The sequence below is a fragment of the Dromaius novaehollandiae genome, chromosome 1 (assembly GCF_036370855.1).
Source record: "Dromaius novaehollandiae isolate bDroNov1 chromosome 1, bDroNov1.hap1, whole genome shotgun sequence".
In the NCBI taxonomy this organism is placed as follows: Eukaryota; Metazoa; Chordata; class Aves; order Casuariiformes; family Dromaiidae; genus Dromaius; species Dromaius novaehollandiae.
This window is the reverse complement of record NC_088098.1, coordinates 36634986-36662463: the sequence shown is the minus strand read 5'-3', so window position 1 is coordinate 36662463 and position 27478 is coordinate 36634986. Positions and strand designations below refer to the sequence as shown.

The 27478-nt window shown below is 39.2% G+C and overlaps 1 protein-coding gene across 2 annotated transcripts in view; it reads left to right on the top strand.

Moving 5' to 3' along the window:
* Positions 1 to 27478, top strand: part of PTPRR (protein tyrosine phosphatase receptor type R) — a 157416-nt gene that overhangs the window by 89916 nt on the left and 40022 nt on the right. For both annotated transcript variants that reach the window (XM_064509054.1, XM_026100408.2), the window contains 2 exons: positions 25 to 135; positions 6750 to 7012. In XM_064509054.1, coding sequence (XP_064365124.1) covers positions 25 to 135; positions 6750 to 7012 — 374 coding nt within the window. The remainder of the gene's footprint in view (positions 1 to 24; positions 136 to 6749; positions 7013 to 27478) is intronic.

Below are 27478 nucleotides of genomic sequence, written 5' to 3'. Positions count from 1 at the left end.
TTTCTTTTTTATTGCTTAATAAAGAAAAATGTTTTGCAAGGCCAGCGTGAAGCAGACAAAATCTGGAGCAAAGAAGGATTTTATGCAGTTGTCATATTTCTCAGCATCTTTGTCATTCTAGTAACTTGCTTAATGGTAAGTTTGCTTTTTACCTTTTTTGTTGTTCTTTACTTAGTGCTTTTCTGGGTCTGAAGGATAGAGTCATACATTCTTTATATGAAAAGTATTTTCACAAAGCTGTCAAAAGCTCAGCTGTAAGGTAACAATTGGTCATTCTCATAATGCTGTGAATCCAAAGCTTGATGAGTAATAGAAATATACGGCTTTTTACATTTTGAGTCTAATAGAAAAATGTGACTAGAAGGAAGCTGGAGAAATAAATAATGGACACTTAACTCTGCAAAATAACTCTGTAGTGACTTGACCGACAACCTCTCAAGCTTTTATTAAGATCCCAGGTTCCCTAAAGTCACTTCAGCCTACTGTACTTCAGTTTTATGGGATAATAAAAACAATACCACAATATTGTCAGTGCACAGTGGCTATATATTTTTAGAGAGAGGGGGAGAGAGGGGGGAAGAGAGAGACGGTCAGTATTCATATATTGAAAATGTGAATTTTAAACTGCAGTGACTAATAAGTACATCACGGAGTAATCACGCTTTTAAAAAACTTCATTGACATTCACGTTGTGTGACTTCAGCGGCCAGTTTTCTGAGCATTAGTTGCACATGTAATGAATGCTCTGAATGTGAATTGTACAAGGACACATAGGGCTTGAATAAGGCTCTCCACCACTGACTTTCGTAGGCAAATTTTTTGCATTTTCCTTATGTTGTATCTCAGATGTTTTCCTTCTCTGAATTGTATCTTTCTCCTGTGGTGCATAAATTTAAGGGTCTGCTGAATTCTGTGACAATTCTCAGCATTTGTAAACTCATAGTATCTTAGGGTCTTCTAAGATATTTTGCTTTCAAACACATTTAATTTTCTGTAACCTAGATGGATTTCCCACTTACAACCTTAAAAAGAAGAGAACATTTAAATTGAAGATTTTTATAAATAATCACATTTATAACAAAATCTTGTTTAAGCTCATAAAGTCTCCTTAGGATTTTAAAAGCATTTATTTTCTCACATAAATTGTTCTTATATATAACTTCTACCTCCTGCTCATCTCCATTTCTCCATGCCATCTCACTCAAAGATAGCAGAGTAACTCTAGAAGTAAATACTAACTTTTACCCAAACTTTTGCTTCGGGGAAACAGAACACAAGATATTACTGACTGTTAAACTGAAAAGGTATAGAAAGCAGTGTCTGTCCTCATCCTGGTACTACACAATATTTTCATTAGTTATTTGGAATGTGTAGGTGATACTAGGAGCTTTAAACCTTGTGGAGAACAGAATCAGAATTTTAAATTATCTTAATATAGTAGAGGAAGATGTGAAGTAAGAGAATGATGCTCAGTAGGGATAAGAACTCTAATCAGGTGCATAAATATAATGTAGGAAATACGTGGCAAAGTGACAGTTCCATAGAAAGGCTCTTGCAGTACAGCAAAGCACACACTCAAGTAAATCAGTAACTTCACATTGCAGAAATGACAGTCCTTGCCCTGGGATGTATAAATGAGGATATGATCTCTAAGTCCATTTCACTTGCTTCTGGTACTAATGTGGTTGTAGTATTATGTCTTGATATGTAGTCGCTTTTGGGTACCACACTTCTGAAATGATGTGAGCCAATTACAGGAGGGAGGAGGAATGGAAGAGTGATCAGAGATACAGAAGGCACAAAAGAATTTGATTTATTTATTATAGAGAAAAGGTATTATAGAGGAAGGTAATACGTTGTCCACTTGGGATAGAACAAGAAGTCAACTATTGAAAGGGAGATTCAGTCAAATTGGGTCCCTATGCATTGGAGTATGTTGCCTGGGGCAGCTCTTGAGTTTTCATCAGTTGAGGTTTTGGATGGGCATCTGTCAGGAGTAGTTTGGGTATAGCTGATTTCAGAGTTAGGACTGAGGGAAAGACTAGTAGACCTCTTGAACTCCCTTTCAGATGCATATGCTATGATATTTCCTGCAGGTGTCCATTTTCTGTCCCTTCACTGTTCCAATGTACTTCTTTTCTGCATGTACTACTGTTAAGTTTAAACCGTGTAAAAGTGACACTGTCTCAGATTTTGCTTGGACCTGCTGATATATGGAGTATGTGCAGACTAAGAAACAATTCACATTGTTTTTAATCACACTTCACATGTGACAGAATGGCAGATTTGTGGAAAGTAGGAATTCAATATTTAGAATTCAACCATGACAGTCTGTCAGATCCTGAAGTTTTAGGGTAAAGCATTCAACCTGATCTGAAGTAGCTCTGGCTTTAGTGGCCATATGAGATCACCAAAATGAGGCCTCTTTTTAAAGTTGCAGGGTAGCCACCTATTTGCCTCTATGTGTGTATTTGTAGTTTTAAGGTTCCCATAGCAGAAAGTTTAACCTGCATTTCTAGATGACAAGGAAGTGTCCATTACAGTATGAAATAGAAGGTAATTAGTGATGATGATGATCAACAGTGGTTAATGTCAGGCAGCTGAATTGTCAGTGTTAATTAAATTACTACAGAAATTATAAAATATGCAGCCTTTTCTTTTAACTAGGTTTTAAAAATCATGACACTTCCCTGCATAGTTTTTAGACTGAGAGAACACTGCATTAATGGCCACTAGGCTTCTTAACATTTGGCTGGAATTTAATAATAATTAACAGTACTAAGAAAGCAAATATCTGGCCTCTATTACATAAAAAATCTATGGTGCAGGGTATTGTTGTGACTTGAGATACAGCAGCATATGAGCTAAATTCAGAGCTGTAAATTGCACCTCTGAGGTTGTGCTATGTATTTACTCATCTAGCCTTTGCTGTCAGGATATGTGAGCCTCTTGCATCCCAGAGGGGATTCATCATAAGTAGAGGTCAACAGGCAGCCCATTGCTGTCCCCATCAGCGGTCCTGACCAGGCACTCACTTCCACTGGGAACATCATGCATCATTCATAACATATGCCAAGCAAGGTGCTAATTAAGATTAATTATTTTTAAGTGCTCTTATGTGAAGAATAGGTCTCTGTAATTTTTATGTTGTATAGATGGAGAAATAATTGAGCCATTACCAAATTTAATACATAACACAATATTTGACAGTGGATTAAATTATTTACTATTAATATTTCTTATTAATTTAGCCTGTTTTGATATGTTAACATATCCTGTTGTATATATCCTCGTATGGATAAGTATCTCGTGATATCTGTATCTCTGGAAGTATCTGTTTCAGATTATAAAATATTTTTAGCTGGTTGTGATGAGAGGGTTTTCTAAATGTTTTTCTTTTTCACATTAAAAATTTTAATTTTCAAAGAGTAGGATTGTTTCTTCATTTAAAATGAAAAACGAGCTTTTTTGTCAACAAATTGTGAGAGCTGCAATTTTTTATTAATGGCTCTAGTATTTTATAAATTATGATCAGTATGATGTTTTTTCACCTTCATGAATGTATTTTGGAATGCCTTTAGCAAGAAGAATATTGAATAACAGAAAAGCATTTCCGCCTACTGTTTCTCACATGACCTATCATTTGTTCGTAAATTTGCAAGTTTTTAGGATTCATAAAATGGTTCAGGACTTCTGAAAGCACTTTGATTATAGAATATGTGCAACCAATATCAGCCCACCAACTTCAGCTTTTACCAATTTAAAGATTTAAAGCAAAATCAAAGATATATAATTTAATCATCCTGCAAGAGGGTTGAAGCTGATTGAACTGAAATAAGAAAAAGTAGGAGTTAAAATCAGAGTGCAGTTTTTTTGTATATAAACTAGTCCTAGATTGTCTGAATTCTTCTATTCTGTTTCTGCAGAACTTTTATAGTGCATTCAGCATCAGGGTATCCAAATGCCTCCCAGTAATGCATTAAACAACATGACTAACATCTGTCACGTTTATGTTCTTTCATCCTTTCCCCAGGGTTTGAGGGAAATTTTGCTAGTTGGTTTTCTTCTCATGTGTACACATGTACACAACAGCACCACTCATATAGAGACATGGACGCAGGCACACACACGTCAAAAAGCGCTTGCTAAGAGAGAACCCTTTTTATTAGAGTGAACAGTCTCTGTTTCCCTTGGTTTTTGTGAGATTTTCCTGTACAGTCTTGGGTGCCCTAAACATTGTGAGGCAGATCAGCTTCCTAACACTGCTCCATGTGACTGTTTCCAAGATCTCTTCATCCCAGAGACCTCAGGGGAGTCATTGTTTTTCTCGGAAGATGAATAAAAGGGCTCTCCACTGATACTCTGAATGGGTAGAAAGGAGGTACTGGCCAGGGCTGCCTGCAGCCTGCCAGCCTTCTGTTGCCATATATACTGAGCAGAAATATAATGAGTGCATAGAGTTCTCTGGGCACCCTCTCCTTCTTCTGTATCAACAGAATCAAAGGGGAGACTTTTTCTGCTAACGGTGACTCTGAACCCTAGGCATAATATATTAAAGATTTAAGGAGGCCTCACCTTACGTGCCCTTGAAAACAGTATTTCCTATTGTTCAGTTGCTCTGCGTGTCTTGGTTATCTGCACAATGAATCTTCTGAGATATTTGTAAAACATCAGTTTTCCTAATTTAAGGGGTTTATATCTGTTTCCGTCCATACTGGCAGATGGATGTGTTTAAACTGACTTGAAATATGACTACAACTAAGTTGCTTACTCTATAGAGCTTGGAGCCTGGGTTGCCCACTGTCTTTTTGGCCATTTCTTGTTTGTTTGTTTTTCTTTAATTCTTTAAAAAATTGACTGCCCCTGCTTCTCTGAGGAAAGATTGTTAGCTCTTAGATCAAATGTGCTTCTTTAACTCTTTTCCATTTCCACTAGTTGCAGGGTATCTTTTTTCTAGGCTCTAATAGTAGAGTATTTAAAAGGATAGGAAGTAATACTAGTCCCCATTTTTGGAACCCAATAGCATAATATCCTGGGTCTCCAAAGGAAGAAACTATGTCCCAATATACCAGCCACAGGAAGGTATGGTAAACATTATCATAGCTATGAATGTCTGAGCTGTGTATCTGTGTGTTACCAGAAACAGATGAGATCAAAACAGTCACTGGGGAGAAAAGAGGGTTAAAATATTTCAAGGCCCTGTTTTATCTTTACTGATACCTGCGTCTTTGCTTCATAGTTTGTTCTTCTGCAAAGTAATGACCAAGAGCAGCTTATCTTATCCATACAATTTAATTCAGAATTCTTCTGAATGAACAGATGGTTTACGTAGCTAAGTCTTGTTTAATGGGTGTATTGCTAATGGCATTAGGTTAGTTCCCAGCTATACTTCTAATACTAATCCTTGAAAAAACAAACGCATCAGACACGTCCAGTCTTCACTGGACAGCTGTGGAGTGAGAGATCATTACGAGGTGCTAGGAGGGCGACAGCCATCGAAGAACCTCTGATTCGCAGCAGCGGAAGGGTTTGTTCTGGGATCTGTTTCTATGGCTTTGCAAACTAGGCTGCAGTTAGAATGCTTTCTGGCAACAGCTAGAGCAGAGTAGAAGGTATGAAGGCATCAGCAGACACCTTCGAAAAGCTGCGGAAGTGGCTTTTGCCCACTTCCACAAACAGTATTTAGGATACTATGATTATTACAGAGACATGATAGTAATTCTCCAAAGTTTCTTCAGTTTTAAGGCACATTTTGAAAGTGGCAAAACTACAACTCAGAAATCATTTTTTATATTCCATCCAAGGGAGGTGAGATCTGTTAAATAAGCATAATACAGACTCCTTTGGAGTGACAAAACTGCGCACATGCTACCTCCCAGTCCTTGCTAAGGCAGTGTACAACAGCTTGGATGTCGAATTCAGAGGAAGAGGACTTGCTGCAAATAATCTGACATTCAAGTTCATACAATAATAGCTGGACTGAGAATCCTGATATAATCATGTTTTTAGATATCAGTGTCTGGGTAACTGTAACTTTTTAGACTGTAGACTGGGTAACTGTAGACTTTTTTGAATGGCCACAGATCCCTGAATAGCTACACATGCTGTGCATCTGTTCAGCTTTATTACAAAACAGTGTATGTTTATTTAAGGATGTTATAAGTTTTTTGGTAAAAAAAAACTTCAAGGGTATTTCAGAGTAGTAGCAGCCTACCATTACAGAAGTGGCCTAGTGAAGTTATTTTGTTCAAGTATTAGCTCCATGAGAAATGACTAATAGTTTTTAGTATGTATCCTGTAAAAGAAATTGAAGCTGTTATCGTTAGAGACAGATATATCATAAGCATCTGTTTTATATTGTGCCATTGTCTCTCATGTTAAAATTCTGATAATTCTTTCTACAATTATTTTATTTATCAGGATTTCTTTCTTCACAGTGATTTTTGCAACAACTATTTTCAGTTCTGTGTTTTTTATCTCTTTAATAATACAACTGCTGTTATTACAAATAATTCTTGGCTCACAGTGAGAACTGTTAAAATCTCTACCGCCCACACGTATGCACTGTGGTTTATGTAATGGAAATATTTATCCTGTTGTGGGAAACGCCGTGTAACACAACTTGTGGATTATCTTCTAGAAATGAAAGCCATGTATAGCAGCTCATCCAGCATTTGTGATGCTTTCCTTACCTTGTTTACAAGGAAATTGGGATTAAAATGACTGGGCTTTCTTCTCTGTTTCTGTAGGTTTTGTACAGATTAAAGGAGAAGATCCAGTTATCACTGAGACAAGAGAAGGAAAAGAAGCAGGAGATCCACCTCTCGCCCCTTCCCCTGCAGACATCTCAGTCTGAGTACAAGACCACCAACAGCATGGTCCAGCCTGAACAGGCTCCAAAAGTTGTAAATGTTGTAGTGGACCCTCAAGGCCAATGTGTTCCTGAGCTGAAACCTCCCCTGTCTGCCAGTCCATCTCCTTTCAGAATGAAACCTGTGGGGCTCCAGGAAAGGTAGGATCATGCCCCAGCATGTCCAGGATTTATTCTGCTATGTAATACTCATGCTGCATGATTTGAGATGTGTCTCTTCTGTCAACGAACAGGAGATTTGACCTTCCAAACATCTGAGAAGTGGTATTTCGGTGTGTTAGTGTTTATCTTATTGTTATTTCCTCCTTTTCATATGAACAAAGATGCAGGGGTTTCAGTTGAGATTAACTGGAATTCTTATTGCTGATTTGTTTCTTTCCCTTTCCAGCAATTACACAAATATTTTATTTTTCAGTTTCATTGATTTTTGCCTCTTTTGATCCTGGAGATCTAGGCAGAGGGCAAAAGGGCTGATTACATTTCTCCAGTAAAGGAGTCTCTCAGTGTCAGGGAGTCCCTAATGCTTGTCAGCCTGGCTCCTTCACTGCCTTTTTTATCTCTCCTATCCAAATGGCTTCCCAGAAGCATGGAGATGGGATGATGGATAGTTCTGTCCACCTTTGTAAAAAGAGCAAAATTGAGAGGACCAATGAGTTCACAGCTATACACAGTATAGAAATGTCTTGTTTTCATGCCTGTCTTTCCTAGATTTTCCTAGATCAGACATTCCAACCCTTGGGAAACTTAGAAAGGAATAATATTTACACCAACTGAATTCATTTGCCAACCTTGTACAGTGTTTCTATTTTCACCTTCTTATCCTTTTCCTTCTTAAATGTGGCTTCCCATGATGGTAGAGGAACAGTCCCAGGTCTACAGACTTTGCAAAAAAGAAAAAGTGATTAATAAAGAAACCGATACTTGTGCTCAGCTCCTCAGAAATACTTAGGCACCAAACATTGCCAGAAATCACTCATTCTACCTTTAAAGAATTGGGCCAGTGTTTCCTTTATAAAACTAGTTTATTCTTCCCGCAGGAGAATGCACACTGACATCTGTCTCTCCTCTGTTAGAAACCTATATAATTTCTTGCCTGATGGCTGCAGGCAGCTTTCATAAAGCATCAGTGCTCTGAAAAACTAACGTAGCATGCAGCAGTGTAACTGAACTCTTCTACCCCTGCACAGAAGATAAGCGAAAGAACAGACACAATGCAAATATGAAGGGGAAATCAGAATGAAAAGGAGACCAAGCGGAACATTCTCTTTGAGGACTTTCAGAGTTTAGCAGTAGCTCTGATTCAGCTTCAACAATGGGATTTCAAAGACAGAGATTTTATCAATGGTTTTATGAGGCACAGACAGAGCTAAGAGACAGGGTTCGAGTCCTCCACAAGTAAAAGAGGCTGAAAGGCAGATTTGTCATAAAATATGTAGTATATCACTGCAGTTACAAAAATAAGGAATGGAGGAGGCAAGTAAATACATTTTCATAGTTGTTCTCCCTCCACAAGTTCCTAAAAATACAGCACTCAAATATAGGTATTACATAGCCAGTTTATAATACCTGGCATTTAACATAACATGCATAATAGTTAAAAGGGACTGGGATGAAGGAATTTGGTGAGGGAATTTGTAGGTAAGGACCAGGAAATAAGTATTTGTATTTCTCAAACAAAGAAAATAAAAATTACTGATCTAGGATCTTAATTTTCACCACCGCAAATAGGAGCTTGGCATTTAATACTTCTAAACCAATTTTCATCCTTTTGGAAGATGTTCTGAGTCAGACATGTCAAAATGGAGACCCGAAATACAAAGAGGAAACTAAACCTGTTGTTTGATCAAACAAGCCAGACATTTCAGCTTATTACTGAAGAAAAGGAATTTAAAGAAACCAAGCACTTTGGTTTCTACTGTAAAAGAACACTAATAGCTGATTGTGAAAAAATGAAAGCACTTGTGGTAACCCCATACTACAGGAGTTTTTTTGTAATCCTTTACCACAGCTACACTTTATTACCTCAAGTTCATTTCTAAGAAATTGTGGTTTATGTTTATTTTGAGCTCAGTGATACGAAGGTCAGGGGATGTGAGGGAGAGAACTTTAGGGAATAAGCTGTCTTCTCTTCCTCTGAAATAATCAGCTATTATTATATATTTTTCTTATTATTTATTTACTGTATCCTGTATTGTGAACAACTTTACACACATTTTGAAACACAGGAACATTGGAGGCAAAAATTATAACTGATGAAGCAACATATTTTACCTCAGACATCATCTGAAGGCCAGCTATGTGGACAGTTTGAAATCCCTCTCCACTTTCTTGCACAACAGCAACTTTGTCCTAGATAGCGTTACACACTGAAGCAGTGGACCTTATAGCAGGTATACATGCTGCAGGCAGCATGTTCTAAACGCAGACTGCCCACTGCCCTTTTCATGTTGGTATGGAGTGGGATCAAGCCTCTAAGTCCCCTCCTGATCATAGCCATAGCTTGGGTACACCCCATTCAATAGCATTTGCTACCCTGATTTCATTTTCTGCTCAGAGGAGGAAGCTCCTGGGCATGCTAGTTGGATGCAGAGATTTCTTGACAAATTTATTGTTGCAATTTCTTTGACCTGATGACTTGACAGTTGCCCCTGAGAGTTATTTTCTAGCTATTTGAATCCCCTATTTTGATTCCTTAAGCGTGATCCATAGTCATAAAATAAAATGACTAGTATGATCCAGATTGAGAAGATTGTATCTCTTTGAAGATAAATCACAGGACCATGGGCCAAACCAGGGAGTGATCCAACTGCTGTGCCTAGCCATCAGATGGTAAATTTGTGACAGTACCTCTGGAGGATGGGACAGAAAAGCCCCATGTTGCCTGCCTCTCTAGCTTTCCCTGCTCAGCACAGTAGACACTGCTTTGGGGAGCACATCTAAAAGCAGAAATATGGCAGAGCTGTGTACCTACAAAGCACCACATCAGCATTTGACCCTCCCAACCTTTCCATTTTTAATAAGAATAGTATTGGCTGGTACAGAGGCAGATGAATTGTTATTTGACAACTGTCCGTAGATCATCAAAATGATTCTGGGAGCTTGTCCAGCCTCTACAAGTATATTTTGCTTTTGAATATTAGAGCCAAGTCCATGTACATTTTTTGCTATGTATCTCTCTGAAAAGGCTCTTATTCAGCAATTTATGTAAGGAACAGTTTCCCCAGCAGATTATGGAACATTTTCATTATCAAATGTGTATAATGCCCAAAATGATTTCTATATGACACATACTCCAGTGCTTGGTGCCTTGATTAATGCACTTGTAAGTAAGGCTTATTCCTGTGGCTCATTTCTGGACCTGTGATAGCTTCACGAGCCCAGAAAAGTGGCACATTTCTAACAGTGGGGGTAAAAGAGATTGGCAGATCAAATATTGTCATGGGCTTGATATTAAAGAATATCAATAATCATAGCACCTGATTTCCAGCTAACCACAGCTGGAGCAAATCTCACAGTTAATTACCAAGAATATATCCTCAAACTACCACTGTTTGGGAGGCTCTGTGACCTCCCTTTATAATTGGCAGGATCTGAATGTTGCTGTAATTTGTGCAGCCTGTACTTGGGTCCTCTGCTGCTGCAGTGCCAGGAGTCATGCAGCGCAGCACTTGGGCGAGGGGAGAGTGACATCTAGAGCAGGCAGAAAATATTGCCATGTATCACAGGCTTCATTTCTTCCCCGGGATGGAAAGACAGTTTACGCTTTTTCACACAGGGCTTTTCCTTGTGGGTCCTCAAAGACCCCCTTTTCATTTCAGAAAACTCTGAGGTAAAGATTTGGTGTCAAATCAGCTAGCATTTTTTAATTTAGCTTTGGCTGTAGTTCTCGGAGCAGGGAGGGTGATCATGTAGTCAGGGGCATAGCTGGCCTGTGGCCTTGTTAGGTGGGTTATTTTCCTGAACACTGACAGAGGCCGTCTGCCCGTGTTCAGCACGCACTTGGGAAATCATTGACATGGCGGTGGCCGAAAGTGAAAGAGTGAGTGACAGGTCTGGAGGTGAAGGGATTGTCAGAACAAAGCCGCATTGATTTCTGTTCTGTTGTCGTTAATTATGGATGGTAGACCAAGCAGGGTGAAGGCTTTCTTCAGGGTCTCCTGGCTTCTTGTGAAGCATTCAGTACAGAGTGCTTAAAAATTAGTTCTTACAGTGTTTTTGCTGTTCTGCCTTCCTATGAAGCAAAAACCTGTTTCACTGGCAACCCTCCTAGAGCTGGTACTGATGCAGGAGAGCTAACCTTGTTCCCTAGTGGCTATCTGCTGCCGTAAACGGTCATGGTATCATAGGGCTGACACTGGAATTTACAATGCAAATGATCCTTTTTTCTTACATGAACATATGCATGAATGCTGCATCAGCATTTATTTTTCTGCTTAGGTTTTTACAGGTTGATATGAATAATGTAGAACTTTTTCTTCAGCAGAGTAAGGCTGCATTTTATTCTGCTGGCTGGCACAAAATTCATCTTGCTTTGAATGGTTCCAGCCAAAATCAGAATCTGATGAAGTGGGATATGGTATTTTAAATTTCCTTTTGACATATCAAGCATTGAAAATTCATAATAAATCCAGTAACTTGCTAAAACACAGTCATGGTGGGCATTATAAGGATAAATAATTTACCACAGCAGCACAGTATTCACTTGTTTAACAAACGGATTTTCTCCTTTCCCTAGCCACTACTGCTGTGAGTTTTAGTTCTGGTATTATTTGTGACTAGGACAATGGTATTTCAACTAACTAATGCAGAATATCCTATTTTGTTCAAATAATTTAGTTACTACCTAGCATGCAAAAGCACGTGGAAAGAGAAGATATGGAAAAAAATTATTCTACTATGTATATTAAAAATACACAAATAGTGCTCATGAAAGTCTTCTTAAGCATTTGTATTCCATCCTAGCTACAAAGACCTAAAACTGTGTCCATTTTATCTAAACAGTTTGTGGGGAAAAATGCAGCCCTATGTTTTCTCAGTCAGTTACAAATTTCTTGGATAATAATTCTGTCTAAGAGGGAGATCTACTTATGTTCACATATCTGGCTGCTAGAGGCATGTAGGACTCTCACTCTGACCAAGTAACATTTTACATGTGCTTTGTACTTGATTTTCTTTCAATGCAAATGAATACAAGAGAGTGGAGAATAAAGTCCAGTAAATACAATAAAAAACGGTCAGATAAGTGAAATAAAATATTTTTATACTGTGAAATAAAAGAATTCTGCAACTATATGGAACCACTACTGTGACACAGGGAAAAGGAAGATGCTGTATGAAAGGGAAGGCAGTCAAAGCCAGCATGAGCAGAACCGGAGGGGAGAAGGCAAACAAGTTTGCCACCTCCAGTGAAAATCACAGTAGCTATCAGAATAGAGAATAGTAGGAGGAAAAGTCAAGGCAAGAGGTTAGTTAGAGAAGATGATGATTAATCCTCACTTCTGTCCACTTTTTTATAATATGAGAACAAAGAGATATTTTAATGGAAAAGAAGGGCAGGACATTTTAAAACTATTAGAAAAATATATTTGCTCAAATAAACCATGCTAGTCTGTGGAACTCACTGCCAAAAGATAAAGTTCAAATCAGGAACATATAATTACAAGGTACTCACACACACACGCGCGCGCGAGCACACACATAATGCAAATATTCGTTGTTCTCTGTCTGTCTTTGGCATACCTCCTCAGAAACATCTTGTGTTTGTCAGCATTAGAGACAAAATCCTATGCAGTTTCGACTTCAAGTTTGGAGATGAAAGAGAATTCCTATGTCAATATTGATGACTAATCTCTCTTATCAGTTATTTTTCATAGGCACACAAAGTAAACTATTGTTCTGGCCACCTTTTCAATTTCTGTGCCTTGTCAATGACCATCTGGAAGACAAATACTGTGGATGATAAATGCAGTCAGTGACAAATACCTATTTTCCTGGCATTAGAAAAGCAGTATCCATTAAAATTAAGCATTACATTAACAATACTACATACCAAATAAATGCACTTGTTCAACCAGTAAGAAGCACTGGAAACAATAAAAAAACCTAATGTGCCTTGTTTCATTAACATAATGGAAGTTGCATCTCAGGATATCACTGTTCAACCAAATCTCCACTCTATTTAATAGATGGGAAAATTTTCCAGCAATTCTCTATGGTTCTGTTCTGATTTTTAAATCATAGAGCACAGTTGGTGCTGCAAATGTAATTATGGTGTTGCTGATCTGCTTGCTTTATATGAAACAGTCTATTGTGAATAATCATTTAAAGTAATACTCAGAGGGTAGCACCTTGCAGTTGGAATACTGTAAACATGCCAGTTTTTGTATTTATGACATAAGCATGGGAACTTAATTTATTTACAGGAAGGGGCCTTGAATTTCCTGGCTAAAATATACTAGCTTTGCATAGATTTGGAGGATAAATTTACCCTATTGTGTGGAGCTGAATATGCTTTCTGCATTCTTAATTTAAATGCTAGGGATTGTTTTCAGGCAAATGTCAGTGTAATTGTTCAAAGCCTAGCTGTGTGCCAACACAAAAGTAATAGCTGGAGAACAATTTTACAGTGATATCCTATCAAAATGAATTAGAAAAGCACCAGGGACTAGTAAACAGAGTTTGAGGTAGGAGGCAGGAATTCTTGAGTTCCAGTCTGTCTCTGCCAGCAACTCATTAGAGCACTTTGGATATGCCGCATAAACCTTCTCTGGCACCATTGCTATCCACTGGGTAGAGACCGTCAGGCTGCCATATCAGTCTGAAAAGATGTGCCAAAGATGAGACTCTTAACTGGAAGTACTGTAAAAGTACTAAGAGCTACTATTGGTACACACTATTTAAGAAGAGTGAGAGAATACTTGAAAAACTTTCTGAAGGACCTAAAAATGCCTTTCTCTCTTTTGGCAGACCTCTCAACTTTCATCTGTCCTAGTGTATGAGATGCACTAGTAAATTAAATATATCCAGAAACATTCACTAGTACTCAGGTCAACTAGCACCAGATAGCTCGTATCCATATTACTGAACTCTGAAAGAGGGAAGCTGGATGCAAGCTGCCTACTGGGAGTGGTGTGTGCATCAGCTAGTTCCCAGGCTGTGCCAGTGAATTGATTAGGGGAGTGCTGCTCAGCACAGGCTGAAAATAAGCCAAGGGCAAGGCTTGAAATTGAACAATATTGATGATCGTGTTTCAGTGCCTGCGATTGTTTCCTGGTACTGTTTTATTTCTTACTGTAGATGTAGCCTGCAAATGAAGAAGTGTGCATCTGGTGCAGCAGCTCACACAATGGGAGCGATTCAGATCATGGGCAGCTGCTGCTGTGTCTTTTAGCAATGCTCCTTTCCGTCAGTGCAAGGCCTCCCCGCAGCCTGGCATTTGGCTTCTCTCCTCAGGGACCTCGTAGGCCATCTCAACTAACTGGAAGACCACAGTGTGACTGCTTCCTCCTGCACACTGGGTGACAGCATAGGGCAAGGGCTGAAAACCTGTGCTACCCATGTGGGAGAAACAGGTGTAGGTAATGGAGAACTTGAAATGGGATCCAGCTGTGAGTCTCCTGCTCAGTGCCTGAGAGGTAAAAAGTAGATTTTAGAGTATGAATTCATCATTGGATAAAGAATAAGGCTTTACCTCCAACTTGCATTTTGTGCCCCATTTGTTATTGCACAGTCATTCTGAAAACTATCTGCAGACACGGGACCTCTGAATTGTACAAATGTTCTGTTCAGTCCAATCCCTTATAGACATCTTCTCTTATCTGCAGTTTAGGAAGAGGGCAGGAATGTCAATTGTCCCATTTCTCTGAAGGGGAAGTGAACTCAGACACCAGCCTAACAAAGACCTTTTAAATACTGTATTTTAACCATTTCACTCCTGACTGTGTTAGAAGGTGTTTTGCTTTTGGCTAGAGCTATTTGAAACAACACTGTATAGGAAATAGGATCTCTATGAGTAGACACAAATAACTATGTATCATTGCCAAGCTTGCACCAGCAGTCCGTTTCCCTGTGTCTCTAGCACCTCCTGCAAAGTATTTCAGATTAGCTTGGGTAGGCAGTACATTTACCCTCTTAACGTCATCTCTGCTTTGTAACCTCCAACTTGTCCCACATCCCTTTTTTCTCCTGCAAAGAACTAAAGACTCTTCAAAGCAGGTGACATTTTTGTCTGAGAGTGGGTAATTCAGGCAAATGAGCTCACTCTTGTTCAGAAAAATTCTTCTGATGCTACTTGATATTCATCTTGTCTCAAATGTAGGGAAGTGGTCATTTTACCACATGTCCCATACCTACCCTTGATTTTGTCTTTACCATCTTGTGAGGTTTAGTCAGGAATTTTATAACAATTTTATTGTATTCCCAGGTCTCTTATCTTGCGTTTATTCTTGTTACTGTAGTTGCTACTGGTTTTAGCTTGTACACAGGAAACTGCAGTGCCAATCAGTGTAGTTCCCAAGGTGACAGGAAACCCTATTTGGTCGGATGTTGATTGTGCTTGTCTTTACTGCTCCACCCATCACATTTTCTTCCTTTTTGGCTGAAGTTAAGACAAATTAATCAGTGGCCGCCATCTGGCAGACAGTTTTCGTGGTTTTGTCAGTGATTCGTCCAGCTGATCTTTTGAAAAGTAACACAAAGTACAAGAAACTGAGGGGAAATATCTATGGTAATATTTAAATACTTCTAGAGGCCTAGGCTCACACAGGCCATTGTCGCTCTGGTCAAATGAGTAATTCGAGTTCTGTGAGTAATCCCCTTGTCTCCTCCACAGCAGCAGGTTTGGCCTTTTAAGCACTTGTTAGTCAGACAGTTAAACTCAGTTGGAGCCTTGCAGTGATTGATGTCTTCAGCTCCTCTTTGGCTCTGCTCTGTTTCTGTGGTAGACCATCCCCAACAGGGTTTCTGCGACTGCTTCAGCACGTGTGCAGGCAGAACTGGACATCTGGGAAAGTGAGGGCTGAACTTGAATCCTCAGAACAGCTCAGCTCAGCCCGTAGCAGGATGTGTCCATCTATGACAAATATGACCAAATATACTGCCGTTTCACATGGACGGCTTGGAAAAGCTGTGCTAAGAAACAAAGAAAGGGAGAAGAGCACCAGTTTCATGATGTGGCTGGGCTGTAAGAAGGACGAGCTATGTTGCATCTCGGGGCCTTTTAACTAGAAGCCACAGGTACTGATTTCAGGAAAATAAAGAGCTAATGTAGAAGGGAGTATCCATATCAGATATATAAGTTTTGATATTTACAAGTGAGGTTGATTTTTCAGATTTGGGGGCCTGAGTGCTCCCATTAATGTCTGAAAAAGGCCTCAAATTAAGACAGAAATACCCACCTTTCCTCTTCTTTTGGAATGTATTTCTCACTGTTTATTCCATTCCTTCTGTGCAGCTGTTCTGCAAGCCAGCCTAAAGTTGAATTTAGCTCAGTTCCCCTGAGTTCAAAACTATAGGAACAGACACAGAATGCAGTTAAGAAAAGGAAAACATCAAAGTGCCTTCAAAACTGCAATATGAAATATTTATAGTTATAAAATTATATAAAAATATATTCGAATTGCAGAAAGTCACATACTGGACAATACTTACTAAGCATCCCTCTGATATTGTAGCCATCAGTTAACGTGCTGGGCCATGAATGTTTTCTTTGACTACAGTCATAATTTGTTTTATTTCTGTGCATTGTCAGAGGAACACTTAAAAAGAATGACACTTGAATAATTACACTGCTGCTTTTTGGAAGAATCCAGTTCTGGAAATTCAGCAGAGATCTCTTACACAGTCAGAGCCAGTATGTACGGAAAGCTGTTTAACACTGCTGGCTAGCAGAAATGCCTGTTGTTTGCAAATACACCTTTCCTTAAAGAATAATGCATGTAAATCTGTGAGTCAGCCTGTTTCTCAGCTATTGTGGGAAATTCTCTTGGACATTTTTATAAATATACATACACATACATATATATTGTACCTGAGAGTCTTGGTCACAGACCAGGATCCCACTGTGCAGGGTTCCGTATATGCACAAAGATGATATAATCCTTTATCCAAAAAACTTAGGATCTAAACATAGACAAAATAATAGATATTTACAGACAATCAGGGGAGCCCCAGGAAATGGAGAAGCAATGTCATCAGGACAGACATCATGACGCCCAAAGTACGCTAGGACAATGGCTCAGCTCAAGAAATATTGCCCATAGGCAGTAGCTGATTTCATACAGTACTGACATTTTGGGCAGATTCTTGCTAGAGTTGTTTGTCTGCTTTGGTACCATCACATCCAAGCCGAGGAATCAGTTCGGTTTGACTTTGAACCTTAGCTAAGTATGGCAAGATGTTTCAGGACCTCTTTTTATTGTTTTCATACTAAGGCAAATGAGACATTAATTCGTTAAGTGACTGATCCAAGATCTTCATAAAATACCTGGAGCTTGAAGTTTTCATTCTGTCCTCTAACCAGTTAAATGTCCAGGAAACTGTGATAGTAATAATTTTTCTGGGGACAAGGACTCTTCTTTATGTACGTTGTCACAGAATATACTTTTGATGCTTAACAAAGAGTGTGTATTGTTGTTATTGATTTATAGTAGCTATAATTGTCTCTGTTATGTTAATACTGTGACTTGATAACAGGGAAAACAGAACACAGCAATTTCAGATGACTTCTCAAATATGTGATAGGCATCAGAAGGGGAAGTACTGTACATAATTCCCACACAGAAAAATGTCACAAACTACAATGTTTCTCTAGGGAACTCCTTCTGGATACTTCGAGAGGACCAGTAGCAGCTCCCTGGGAAGCCCTGCTGCCAGTGAGAGATGGAGGCAGCGTGGGGCAGGCAGCCGGAGAGCCTGCCCCTATGGTCGGGCTGCCACTTCCCGTTCCCACTGCTCATGGAAGCAGCATCTCCTCTCTTTGAGATGTCTCAAATCCTTCCTGACTTGCAGCAAATTCCACTAGGTGACTCATACATAGTCCAGAGGCTTTCAGCTCTTTTCGCTGGATTTGGTAGTGGTCATAACAGTGTAGCCTTACAACAAATAAAGGAAAACAAACAGCTACAGTACAGCACACAACAGCTACTAAATCTGATTTGCATGGTCTTGTCTCCCTTTAGACTCCATTCAGCTTGTGTTGTCTCGGTGGATTTATAGAGGTATCTGGGAAGAGAATGAGGCCCACAAAGCACAGGGCAGAGTAGGTCTGTGAAAGAAGAAGGCATTGTGAAAAAGCAGATGACTGGTATTGTAATTAATTCCAAAGGTAATCCTCAGGTTTCAGAGAATTCATTTGCAATTTACTGATAAGGTTAGAATGAAATAAATATTTTCTACTACATCACAAGGATTTCCCCAAAGGTAGATGGACTAAATTCCACTCTAGTCCTCACATCTAGTGTTTACTATTCCATGGCTGAGAGTCTCCTGGCTGACGGGCATTCATCTTAAGCTATGGAAGTCATTGTCACATGAGGCTGTAGAGGTCAAAACGGGGCTTAGGAAGCTGTCTGAAGAAAAAATCGTGGAAGATCAGTCCAGCAGATGCCAAGATGTGTGAACAACCTTTGGTTCAGGAAGTTCCAAAATTACAGATTGCCAGAAGCTGGAGGGCATACTAAAAATAAGTATCAGTGTTAATTAAGTAGTCAGTAAATCCTGCTTACTTTGTTCTTGTGTTCTTTCCCTAAACCTTCTTCTGCTGACCATTGTTGAAAACAGGATGCTGGTCAACCTTTGGTCTTACATAGTACATCACACTTATGTTCATATTTCTACATCACTGCTTTTTATGTATATTAATCTAACCCATGTTGCATCATGAGGTGTATGGAGCCCTATATGTTGCAAGCATCTGGAGTGAGATAGAGGGTATGGAGGGAGGGGGAGAGAAGTTTGGTTTATCTTTCAGATATGACTTTTCCCCCTTTCTCTTTACATGATTATGCAGTATGCATTTAGAGTAATACTACTTTTATAAGACTCCTTACATTTCCCTTCTCTATTTAAATTCACAAAAGTGAATTTAAATCAAGTGATTTAAGTTTCTTAATGTCATGAATCCTTTGTTAATAGCGAACTGTGAATCTGAAGCAATTATTGTTATTTCACTCTGAAATTTCCAGTCTGGAAGTTTCGTGGAAGAGTAGATCCAGGAAACCTTCACTCAGGCCAGTGCCTGTATCTCAGGGCACAAAAACTGTGGGTGCGTTTCCCTTCCGTGGAGCCCAACCTTTGCCCTCCCCTATGTGAATGTCTCTGATGAAGGTGGGCAATAGGCAGCGCGGTGGCCTCCCTACATAGGCTGAGGGAGTTGATGAGCTCTGAAGAACTCCAGACCACTTACTGTGATCACTGCTCCTCATCAGTCGCTGGGCCCCAGATGGGACTGTACAGCTTGGCAATGCCTCTTCCGTGTGTCAGTGCTTTAAAAACCCGTCTAATCTCTGGAGTGCAAAGGAAAGTAAACCTTGGTATATGGACACTTAGAGCCATCTTTTAAAAGCATTCAAGCATTGCTGCTTTTCATATTGCAAGGCTAAGTGGATTTTCTAAACCTCATTTGCAAAGGGAATCCAGGCACTTTGCACATTAATTTATTTGTTTGAGCAAGACTTCCAGTAGAAAGCATGGCCGGGAAGCCAGATTACCGATGAAACTAAAATGAGCCAAGAAGAAAATGCTATGAGAAGAAAAGTTTGCATACCTGGCTTAGATGTCAGCTCCGAAAACTTCAGAAGCACCTAAATGGCAGACCTAACCATACATTTATGGTTCCTGTCTCTAAGAGCCTAAATCCCATTAACTCTGAATGTAATTTAGGCACATAAGTCACTGTGGAAATGGGACTATGCCTTCCAGGTTGTATGAGCTAGATGGATTTTTGGTTTGAGCCTGTACAGCCAGCCTTAGGGTACATTGTTAACTGTGTCATTGAATGCAGCAATGCATAAACTACCTTTAGAAATGAAGGACACAGTCCATAGATGGCGCAACTTTGTTGAACAATGCTGTGGGTCTAAAGCTTTTACATTCTTCAGGAACTGCTGTCGTTCAGTAATTTGTTCAAAGTGTACTAACAATTCATTTGTCTGTTTAGAAATCTTCTATGTGACACTTGCAGTAGTTTAAAGATACGAAGACCAAGTCAAATAAACAAGGACTGTGCTTTTTTATTATCTTAAGGTTGACAGGGTGTAGTAAACGCCTCTTTTCCCAGATGTTCCTTCCTGTCTTTCCCAAAAGGCAAACTTACCAGGAAAGAACTCATTGTACTGATTAGTCTTCAAGTAATAATAAAAAGTAATTTTCTTTTGCTGATACAGTATGCAGAACAGTCTGACCGTTTACATGAAGAACACTTTTACCCATGTCTTTTTGCAGATGGTTTTGGTTATAGTTTTAAAAGAATATCGAAGGACCTTAGTATGTGAATAGATTATGTATTTATTTGTATTGAATGGTTATAGATTCTCTTCCTTAAATGAGCAACAGGTGCAGTTTGGAGGTAGAGACTGTGCTTAAGATGTTAGTTGGTGCAGAATACATGAAGCTAAATAGACTTACTGATACAACTCCTGTTTAGAAAAAAAAAAATAAAATCTAAATCTGAAAAATCTAAGATCACTCCATTATTTATTTGTTTATTGTAGGTCTGACTAACAAAATAGCAAAAAAAAGCTCAGTTAAGCAGTGTTACTAAAATACTTCATAGAAGCTGTTGCTCTAGTGTCACAAATCTCAATTCTTATCTATTAGATCAAGTCTCTTAGACAAGCTACAGTTCTCTGGGTATACTGCAGGCAAGCACGCTCTGTGCATACTGTAGTGCTCAAGCCTTGTGTGTCCTGGGAAAAGTAATCTGACTGTGCACCTAGCCAAGAGACCTAAAGGCAGGATGATAGTGCCTAGCTCCAGCTCCCATAAGGCATCATGAACTGAAAGTGTAGAGGGCCAGCTTTTTTAAGGAAAATATATATGTGTGGCTGAAAATAGTGAAGCAATTGATTTTTTTTAATTTTCAAGCAGAAGATATGGCAGACCAAATGTGTGTGTTTTTTATCAGTTCTTGTTGGCTTACCTTAAATAAATGTATTATCTGAGCTCATTAAGTTGTGCATTTGTTTAATCTATGCAGCCGTATCAGCTAATTATTATTCTTCCCCCATTCTCTTTTCCCTTTCCGCTATTCTTATAATCCTTTTTGTTTACATTCGTCATAGCTTAGTTTAAATTAGTATAGTTGTTATTTGGAGAAAGAACAGGTCATCCTGTCTGTTTGTGCAATGAGGCCTCCAATGTGAGATGCAGTAATGCTGCAATTCAAGCAAATAATAGTAGCAATAAACAAGGCTGTATGCAATTAAAGCTCTACAATCTACAGCAAATTAACCATAAATTAGTAAACATTTATGCAGCACTTTGAAAAAACAACCCAAATAAGCACAGCAAATTAGCATCTTCCTTTTTTTCTTACCTCTGAACTCAGCTTTTACCCATGCTGAAAACATGTATATGTAAAAATGAATCAGAAAGAGAACTTTATGGCACCATTCAAATTTTATTGGAGAGAGAAGTTAGCGTGACAAAGTGTGGTTTGATTGTAGAAATAATCTACAGGAAAAGATGGGAGGTTGTATAAGCCTTGGATTTTTGAACAGTCAGTTCCCGTAGCAGTGCAGCATAGCCTTATCGAGGGCAGAACAGGAGTGAATTGGCAGTACATTAGAAAGCATGATTAAAAGAGGGAAAGTTGAAACTACTCTCATGTCAGCTGTTTTCCTCTACAGGATATTGAGCCATTCCTGTCCTAACCAGATACTGATTGCTTAAAACTTAGTCCAGAAGTACTTGTCAAAACCATTTCCTTAGTTCATTTTGACATGTTGAGCTTTGAGTAGATTCTGAAAATTGTTTGGAATTTAGTGCTAGAGGTGTTGGCGTGCTCTGGCTCATGGCTGTGGGAACAAGATCAGTCTTTCTGGAGAGAATGTGAAGTGTCTCCACTTTCCAGAAAAACTATTTAAACTTTATAACTGAGGCTCCTGATCAGTTTCTGCAGAGTCTGAGAGGGCTGGAGAATGCTGCTGGGGGGTGCCAGAAGGTTCCTTGTGGCGAGGAAACTGGGGAGGGCTTGAAGTCTTGCCTCAAAGAGTCATATATGCCCTCTTCCTTATCCTCTCGGTAGGCACACAGCCTGCTGCAGTTACTTTCAGACCCCTCTGCAAAGTGAGAGCTGGGAAGCATCAGTTATTCAAGCAAGAAATGAGCGGGAAAAAAACAATAATATAACAGTAGAGTACTATGGGGAGAGCCATGTAATAGAGCAAGCAAGAGTAGAAATGGCAGCTCTTCTTTCCAGAAGATGCATAGGATCAGTTTCCTTCATCCTAGTGCCTCTCTTAATAGTCCTGAGGTCAAATATCCTCCAGCTATGGCTTTCTGGTGATAGGTATTAGCTTCAGTGTTGCATCCAGCTTACCCACTTTGCCCTATAAGTGATGTCCTGTTGTTAGTAATGTTGGGCTGCCCACACGAATGGCTACGTGATTCATCTCAAGCACAGGTGATTGTGAGGCAGAATTATAAATATCAGTAATATTAATAATGAATTGCTAAACATGCTTGTGGAAATATCAGGCTAATATCTGCCTATCTGTCCATGATCTCCAAAAGAGAGGAAGAGCCAGGGACAAAGAAAGATTAATCTCAAAGATGAATAAGGTTTTGGAAACGAGGCCAGAAGCCCATTGTTCCTAGGTATGATAGGAGCTCAGTAGTAACTTCTGGTGTTTCAGATAGTGCTGGTATGTCAGAGCATGGCACAACAGGGAGATCAAGTTTTGACCGCCGGCACAGCAAAGTGCTGTAGGTGGAACACTGGTCCAAAGAATTTGGTGATTTTTTTTTTTAATTTTCATACATAGTGAAGTTGTTGCAAAATGACCAAACACGGACTGAATGGAGTGAGTCCTTTAACGCATTGGGCTGTATCAATTTAGGCCTGTCACAATGCATAGTATCCTTGAATGTAAAGTAAATCGGTCATTTTACAGCTATAGTTACAGCTTTTCTATCAAAATCAGTGTGTATTCCTCTGCTGTTGTTTTCTGAGTAAATGACTGACATGAAGAATACTGAATTTTGAAGTGAGTTGAAGAGCAGTTTCTCTTAGAGGAGAATACCTATGACAATTGACTTCAAAATGATTTAAAGTAACTTGAGCAATAACACAAGTTTAGGGAACCATGGGTTTTAGTCCTGCTTCTAACATTAATTCACCTTTAGCCTGGATGGTTGGCTGTTTCCAACTTCTGATTCTTGAGTACTTCAAGGTGTGATGTGGGCTTGATTTTTTTTTGAAGTATTGAGCTACCCAGCTCCGAGTGAGTCCTTAAAAGCTGCAGCGTTTGTGCAGGTCAAGTCTAAATGAAATCCAGAAATGTCAGCAAGCAAATCAGAGATCATTTGGGAAACTGAGTTTTCATCACAGATCTACCAAGCATAGAATCCACATAGCAATGCTTCATAAAGCACCTGAGAGTGTAAAAATAAAAAGGGCATTATATTCCCTATGTGCAATTTTTATTTACTAGGATGACATTCACATAGTTACATAATGAAATTTTTATTTGCTATTTTCTCGAACTTATGCTGATGATAATGTTTGACCTTTGGTGTAAGTAGGCATGAATAAGAGGAAAGTTACATTAATGGGTGTTGTATATTTTCAGAAACTGTTTTTTTATTCCTATCAAAATATTCTGTAAAATGTGCTGCAGCATAACAGAAAACTGAAACTCATGAGCTCTACATTTCCAAGAAAAAAACACAAATCTTCTCATGTTTGGACTGTTAATAATGGAGTTTTATTTACCACATGCTTAGAAACCTTTTTTGAAATAGTACTCTGATGGTCAGGATAAAAACCTAAAGATTACCATACCCATCAATGTAATCCACCATACTCTTATTCACTGCTACTTTCCCTAGCCATCCAGTAGGCTAACCAGTACGAAGGTAGATGGATATTTCAGGCTATCATGTACAACGCAAGGATAGGGTATGAGCATCCATGACAAATGAATGCAATGTTCTTATGTTTACTAGCAGTGATTGTTTATTTAGCAATGCCAGGACTATTACTTTAAAATTTATCAAGTTAAGTCTCACCTCAGGGGAGTCTTTTCTGGGTCTTCTGAGGACTGATTCTAATGGATGTTGTAAATCAGGATTGGGGAGGAAATGTATAAGTTATCTATTAGAAAGACTGTGTTACTGTTTGCCCAAGGCTTAAAGAAAATGGCAGTATGTTCAGTCCTTTTCAAGGATTTTTTAAAACCGTCTGTATTGCCACTTTTCTATGTTTTTCTTTTTTAACACTGAGGATGTGATTTTTTTTATGAAGTCAATTAGAGTTATGCAGTATCTTATTTTTATTTATTTTAGCTCAAAACACAAGAACAATAACAAAGCAGCATTATGTCGTCTTTTGATTTACTGTGCTTTACACCTCTCCACCCCACAGCAGTTTCAACTGTCACATTTGTTCATCCACGTGACCATGTTTTCTCTTAGCCAATTTTAAAAACAGCAGGAAAGCAGAGTCCTACATCTTCTCTGTTGTCGTTTTTTACAGATTTACAATAATCTTTTTTTGAATTATTCTTTTGAAACATAAAACTGGATACGCAGGAGATTTGTAAAGGTCATTTCTTATTCTGGCACTAGGAAAGGCTCCAATAAGATAGCAAATGTAGGAGATCTTTTGGCTAATTATGCTCTTTCAGTGGAAGTATAGCACTGCAAAACACACCTGAATTCAGTGCATTTGCTCATGAGATATATCGACTTGAGAAGAGAATCAGGACCCAGATCTAGAATTAGCCTGTGAGTACCAGAGAGAGAAAACGTACAGGGGAATCGCAACGTTTTTCCTGTTGTCCCTGCAGTAAAACCCAGAGAGAATAGCCCTGTCGAGCTTCCCCTCGCACAAATGGGATCTTAGGACTCAACTCAAACTCCCTCCTCAGCAATCACAGCCAGCACTGCTCTTCCAGCTAATTAATGGCTTCCTTCCACCTGCACAGCCGACACCGCTCTCGCTTCAGCAGCAAGCCCTCGGCAGCACAGAAACGGGGCAGAGCGACGGGGGACGGCGAGCGCAAAAGGAAGCACCTCCCATGTCTGCAATGCGGGGGTCGAAGGGCAATGGCTCTTGGAGGGCAGCGACCAGCACCGCGGCTTCCAGAGCCTTTAGGAAGAATGAAAAGCTGAGGACTGGGGCTCTGGGTGAGGCATTTTTCAAGAGTGCTGAATAAACATGGGAACGTGTATTTAAAGAAATTACCCAGCTTAAGTAAACAACTGGGAAAACGTGTCGGGTAATTGGATTTTCATAATCACAAACTATGGCTTAATTTTAGGGTCAGGGAAGACCTGGAAATGACCTTGCTAATGATTAATAGCCTTTAGTAACCTGGTTGCCCTCTGAGGTGGACAGGTGGAGCTTCCTTTTGAAGGGTTTCAAACAAACATTGCATTAATCTTTTTTTTTTATCGTGGTCTCTATTAAAATCTGCTTCTATAAATGTATTATTAAAAATACTCCAGTGGATTCTCAGCAACGGACTTGTTCCTATTACCCCATTGAAGTATGAGTACGACTATGTGCTAAGCCCCCCTCTGAGGTACTGGACAATGCACAGACACAAGTGGTTTCCTGATTGAACTTACTCACATACCCAGTAATGAGGTGGCTGTCACAGCTGGTGAAACGTCAGGAGAGTTAGTCTCATGTTGACTTTAATGCAGCGTTATCATGAACGTTTACAATTCCACAGATTCCTCACGTAATGCTCATCCCCAGCAAGACACAACCTCAAGGGAATTCCAAGAGAGGTTATTCTGCTCACAAAGGAATAAATCAGTCTTCTTTAACTGGGCCCAGGATATTTGCCAGGGGAAAAGAATATTAAAGTTACTTAGAGGGTAAAAAATAAGAAATAAGGGAAACACCATGTGTACAGCTCTTTCACTATAATTTGAAATGGAAAGACCCCTGCATATACTCAGGATATATATGTTCAGAGGGATTCAAGAAAAATGAATTATTGGACTAGAAATGCCACTGATTCTACTGGTCTTACTCTGTTTCCTTGATTTAAAACCTATCAGAGACAAGGGAAAGTTCCCAAAAATGTCAGTGGGCTTTGGATGAGATGATTGTACCTACTTGTTGCTCAATGGCCAACCTTCTGCAGTCTCACCAGTAAGGAGAGAAAAGGCGGACTCACTGGCCTAACTTTCCATGCAGGTAGTAAAACAAGAGAGAATTGCATTCTACTCTTGCTTTCTACTCTTCTATAGACAGGAAGTGCAGAATTTAACTGTTAGAGGCACATAGAAAATCCAAGGAGCCCAGAGCAGGATCTGAGACTATAAGCTTGTTATAGTAGGGCATACAAAAACATGGTGGGTCAGGGCCCCTCCTGATCTTTCATGACAAGGCCATAGGCAAAATGTCCTGTTTTCAGCCTTATTTCCCAGTATGGTCTTAAATGCAACAAGTATCTGTTTAGTGTTAATCTTAGCAATAGCTAGTAAAGCTAAACAATAGCTAGTACTGCTAATGTAAAATCTTTTTATTAATTAAATCTTACTTTTTCAAAAGTACTTTTTTAGATGCTTTTTTATGGAAAAATTAGCTTTAGATCTATTGTCTGTTGTATGTCTTCTAATAGACTTTCTATCCTTAGGTAGAAAGACCACTATCCTTACAAAATTAATTATTGTCTAGTCTGTATTCAGTTTTTATTCACTGTGTAGCTTTAAATGTGTTAAATAGGTAGTTAAGAAAATATTTCTTCTTTCCAGAGTAAGTTACTTGATTCTCAACACCAGTATTCATCAATAATCCCCATAAATGGAAAAAGCTTTAAACTCAAAGTTATAATTAGATCAGGTATTTTTTTTTGTTGTTGTTAGAAAGGAAATAGACCTTTTGCCAAGACTGTCAGATATAACAATGTAAAAGCCAAAGAAAATATTAACAATTTCACTGTACTTTGTTACTAAACAGTGAGAATACTTTTCCTCTGTAATAGCAAATCTCAGTAGGGTCTTCCAGAAGTATGGCTGGATCTAAACTGTTACCCATTTCTCAACCAAGGTCTAACAGTTTTAAAGGGGCTCATTGCACACCTCATCTGTAGATTTCTGGATTGTGTTCAAGAGATTTGTTTTGTGATATAAACCCTTAGCTAGCCACCTGTTTAAGGGACTGCCTTTTTCCGTGGAAGAATTTGCTACAGTCATGGTCAGGAGAGGTGTCTGGGTGGGAGGGTTGTTATAAGAAAGGGGTCGGACAGGATGTTTTCCTCGATAAGTCGCATGGTGCAGTGGGACTCACTTCCCCCACAGACGGGTGTAGTCGCAAGGGATGCTGGCTGGGGCCGTTATTCAGGAACCTCTCATAGGGCCTGGCAAAGAGCTACCTGCCTTGGCCAGTTCGCAGCATGCCTACCGCCCGGTCTCCCATGGCTCTAAATT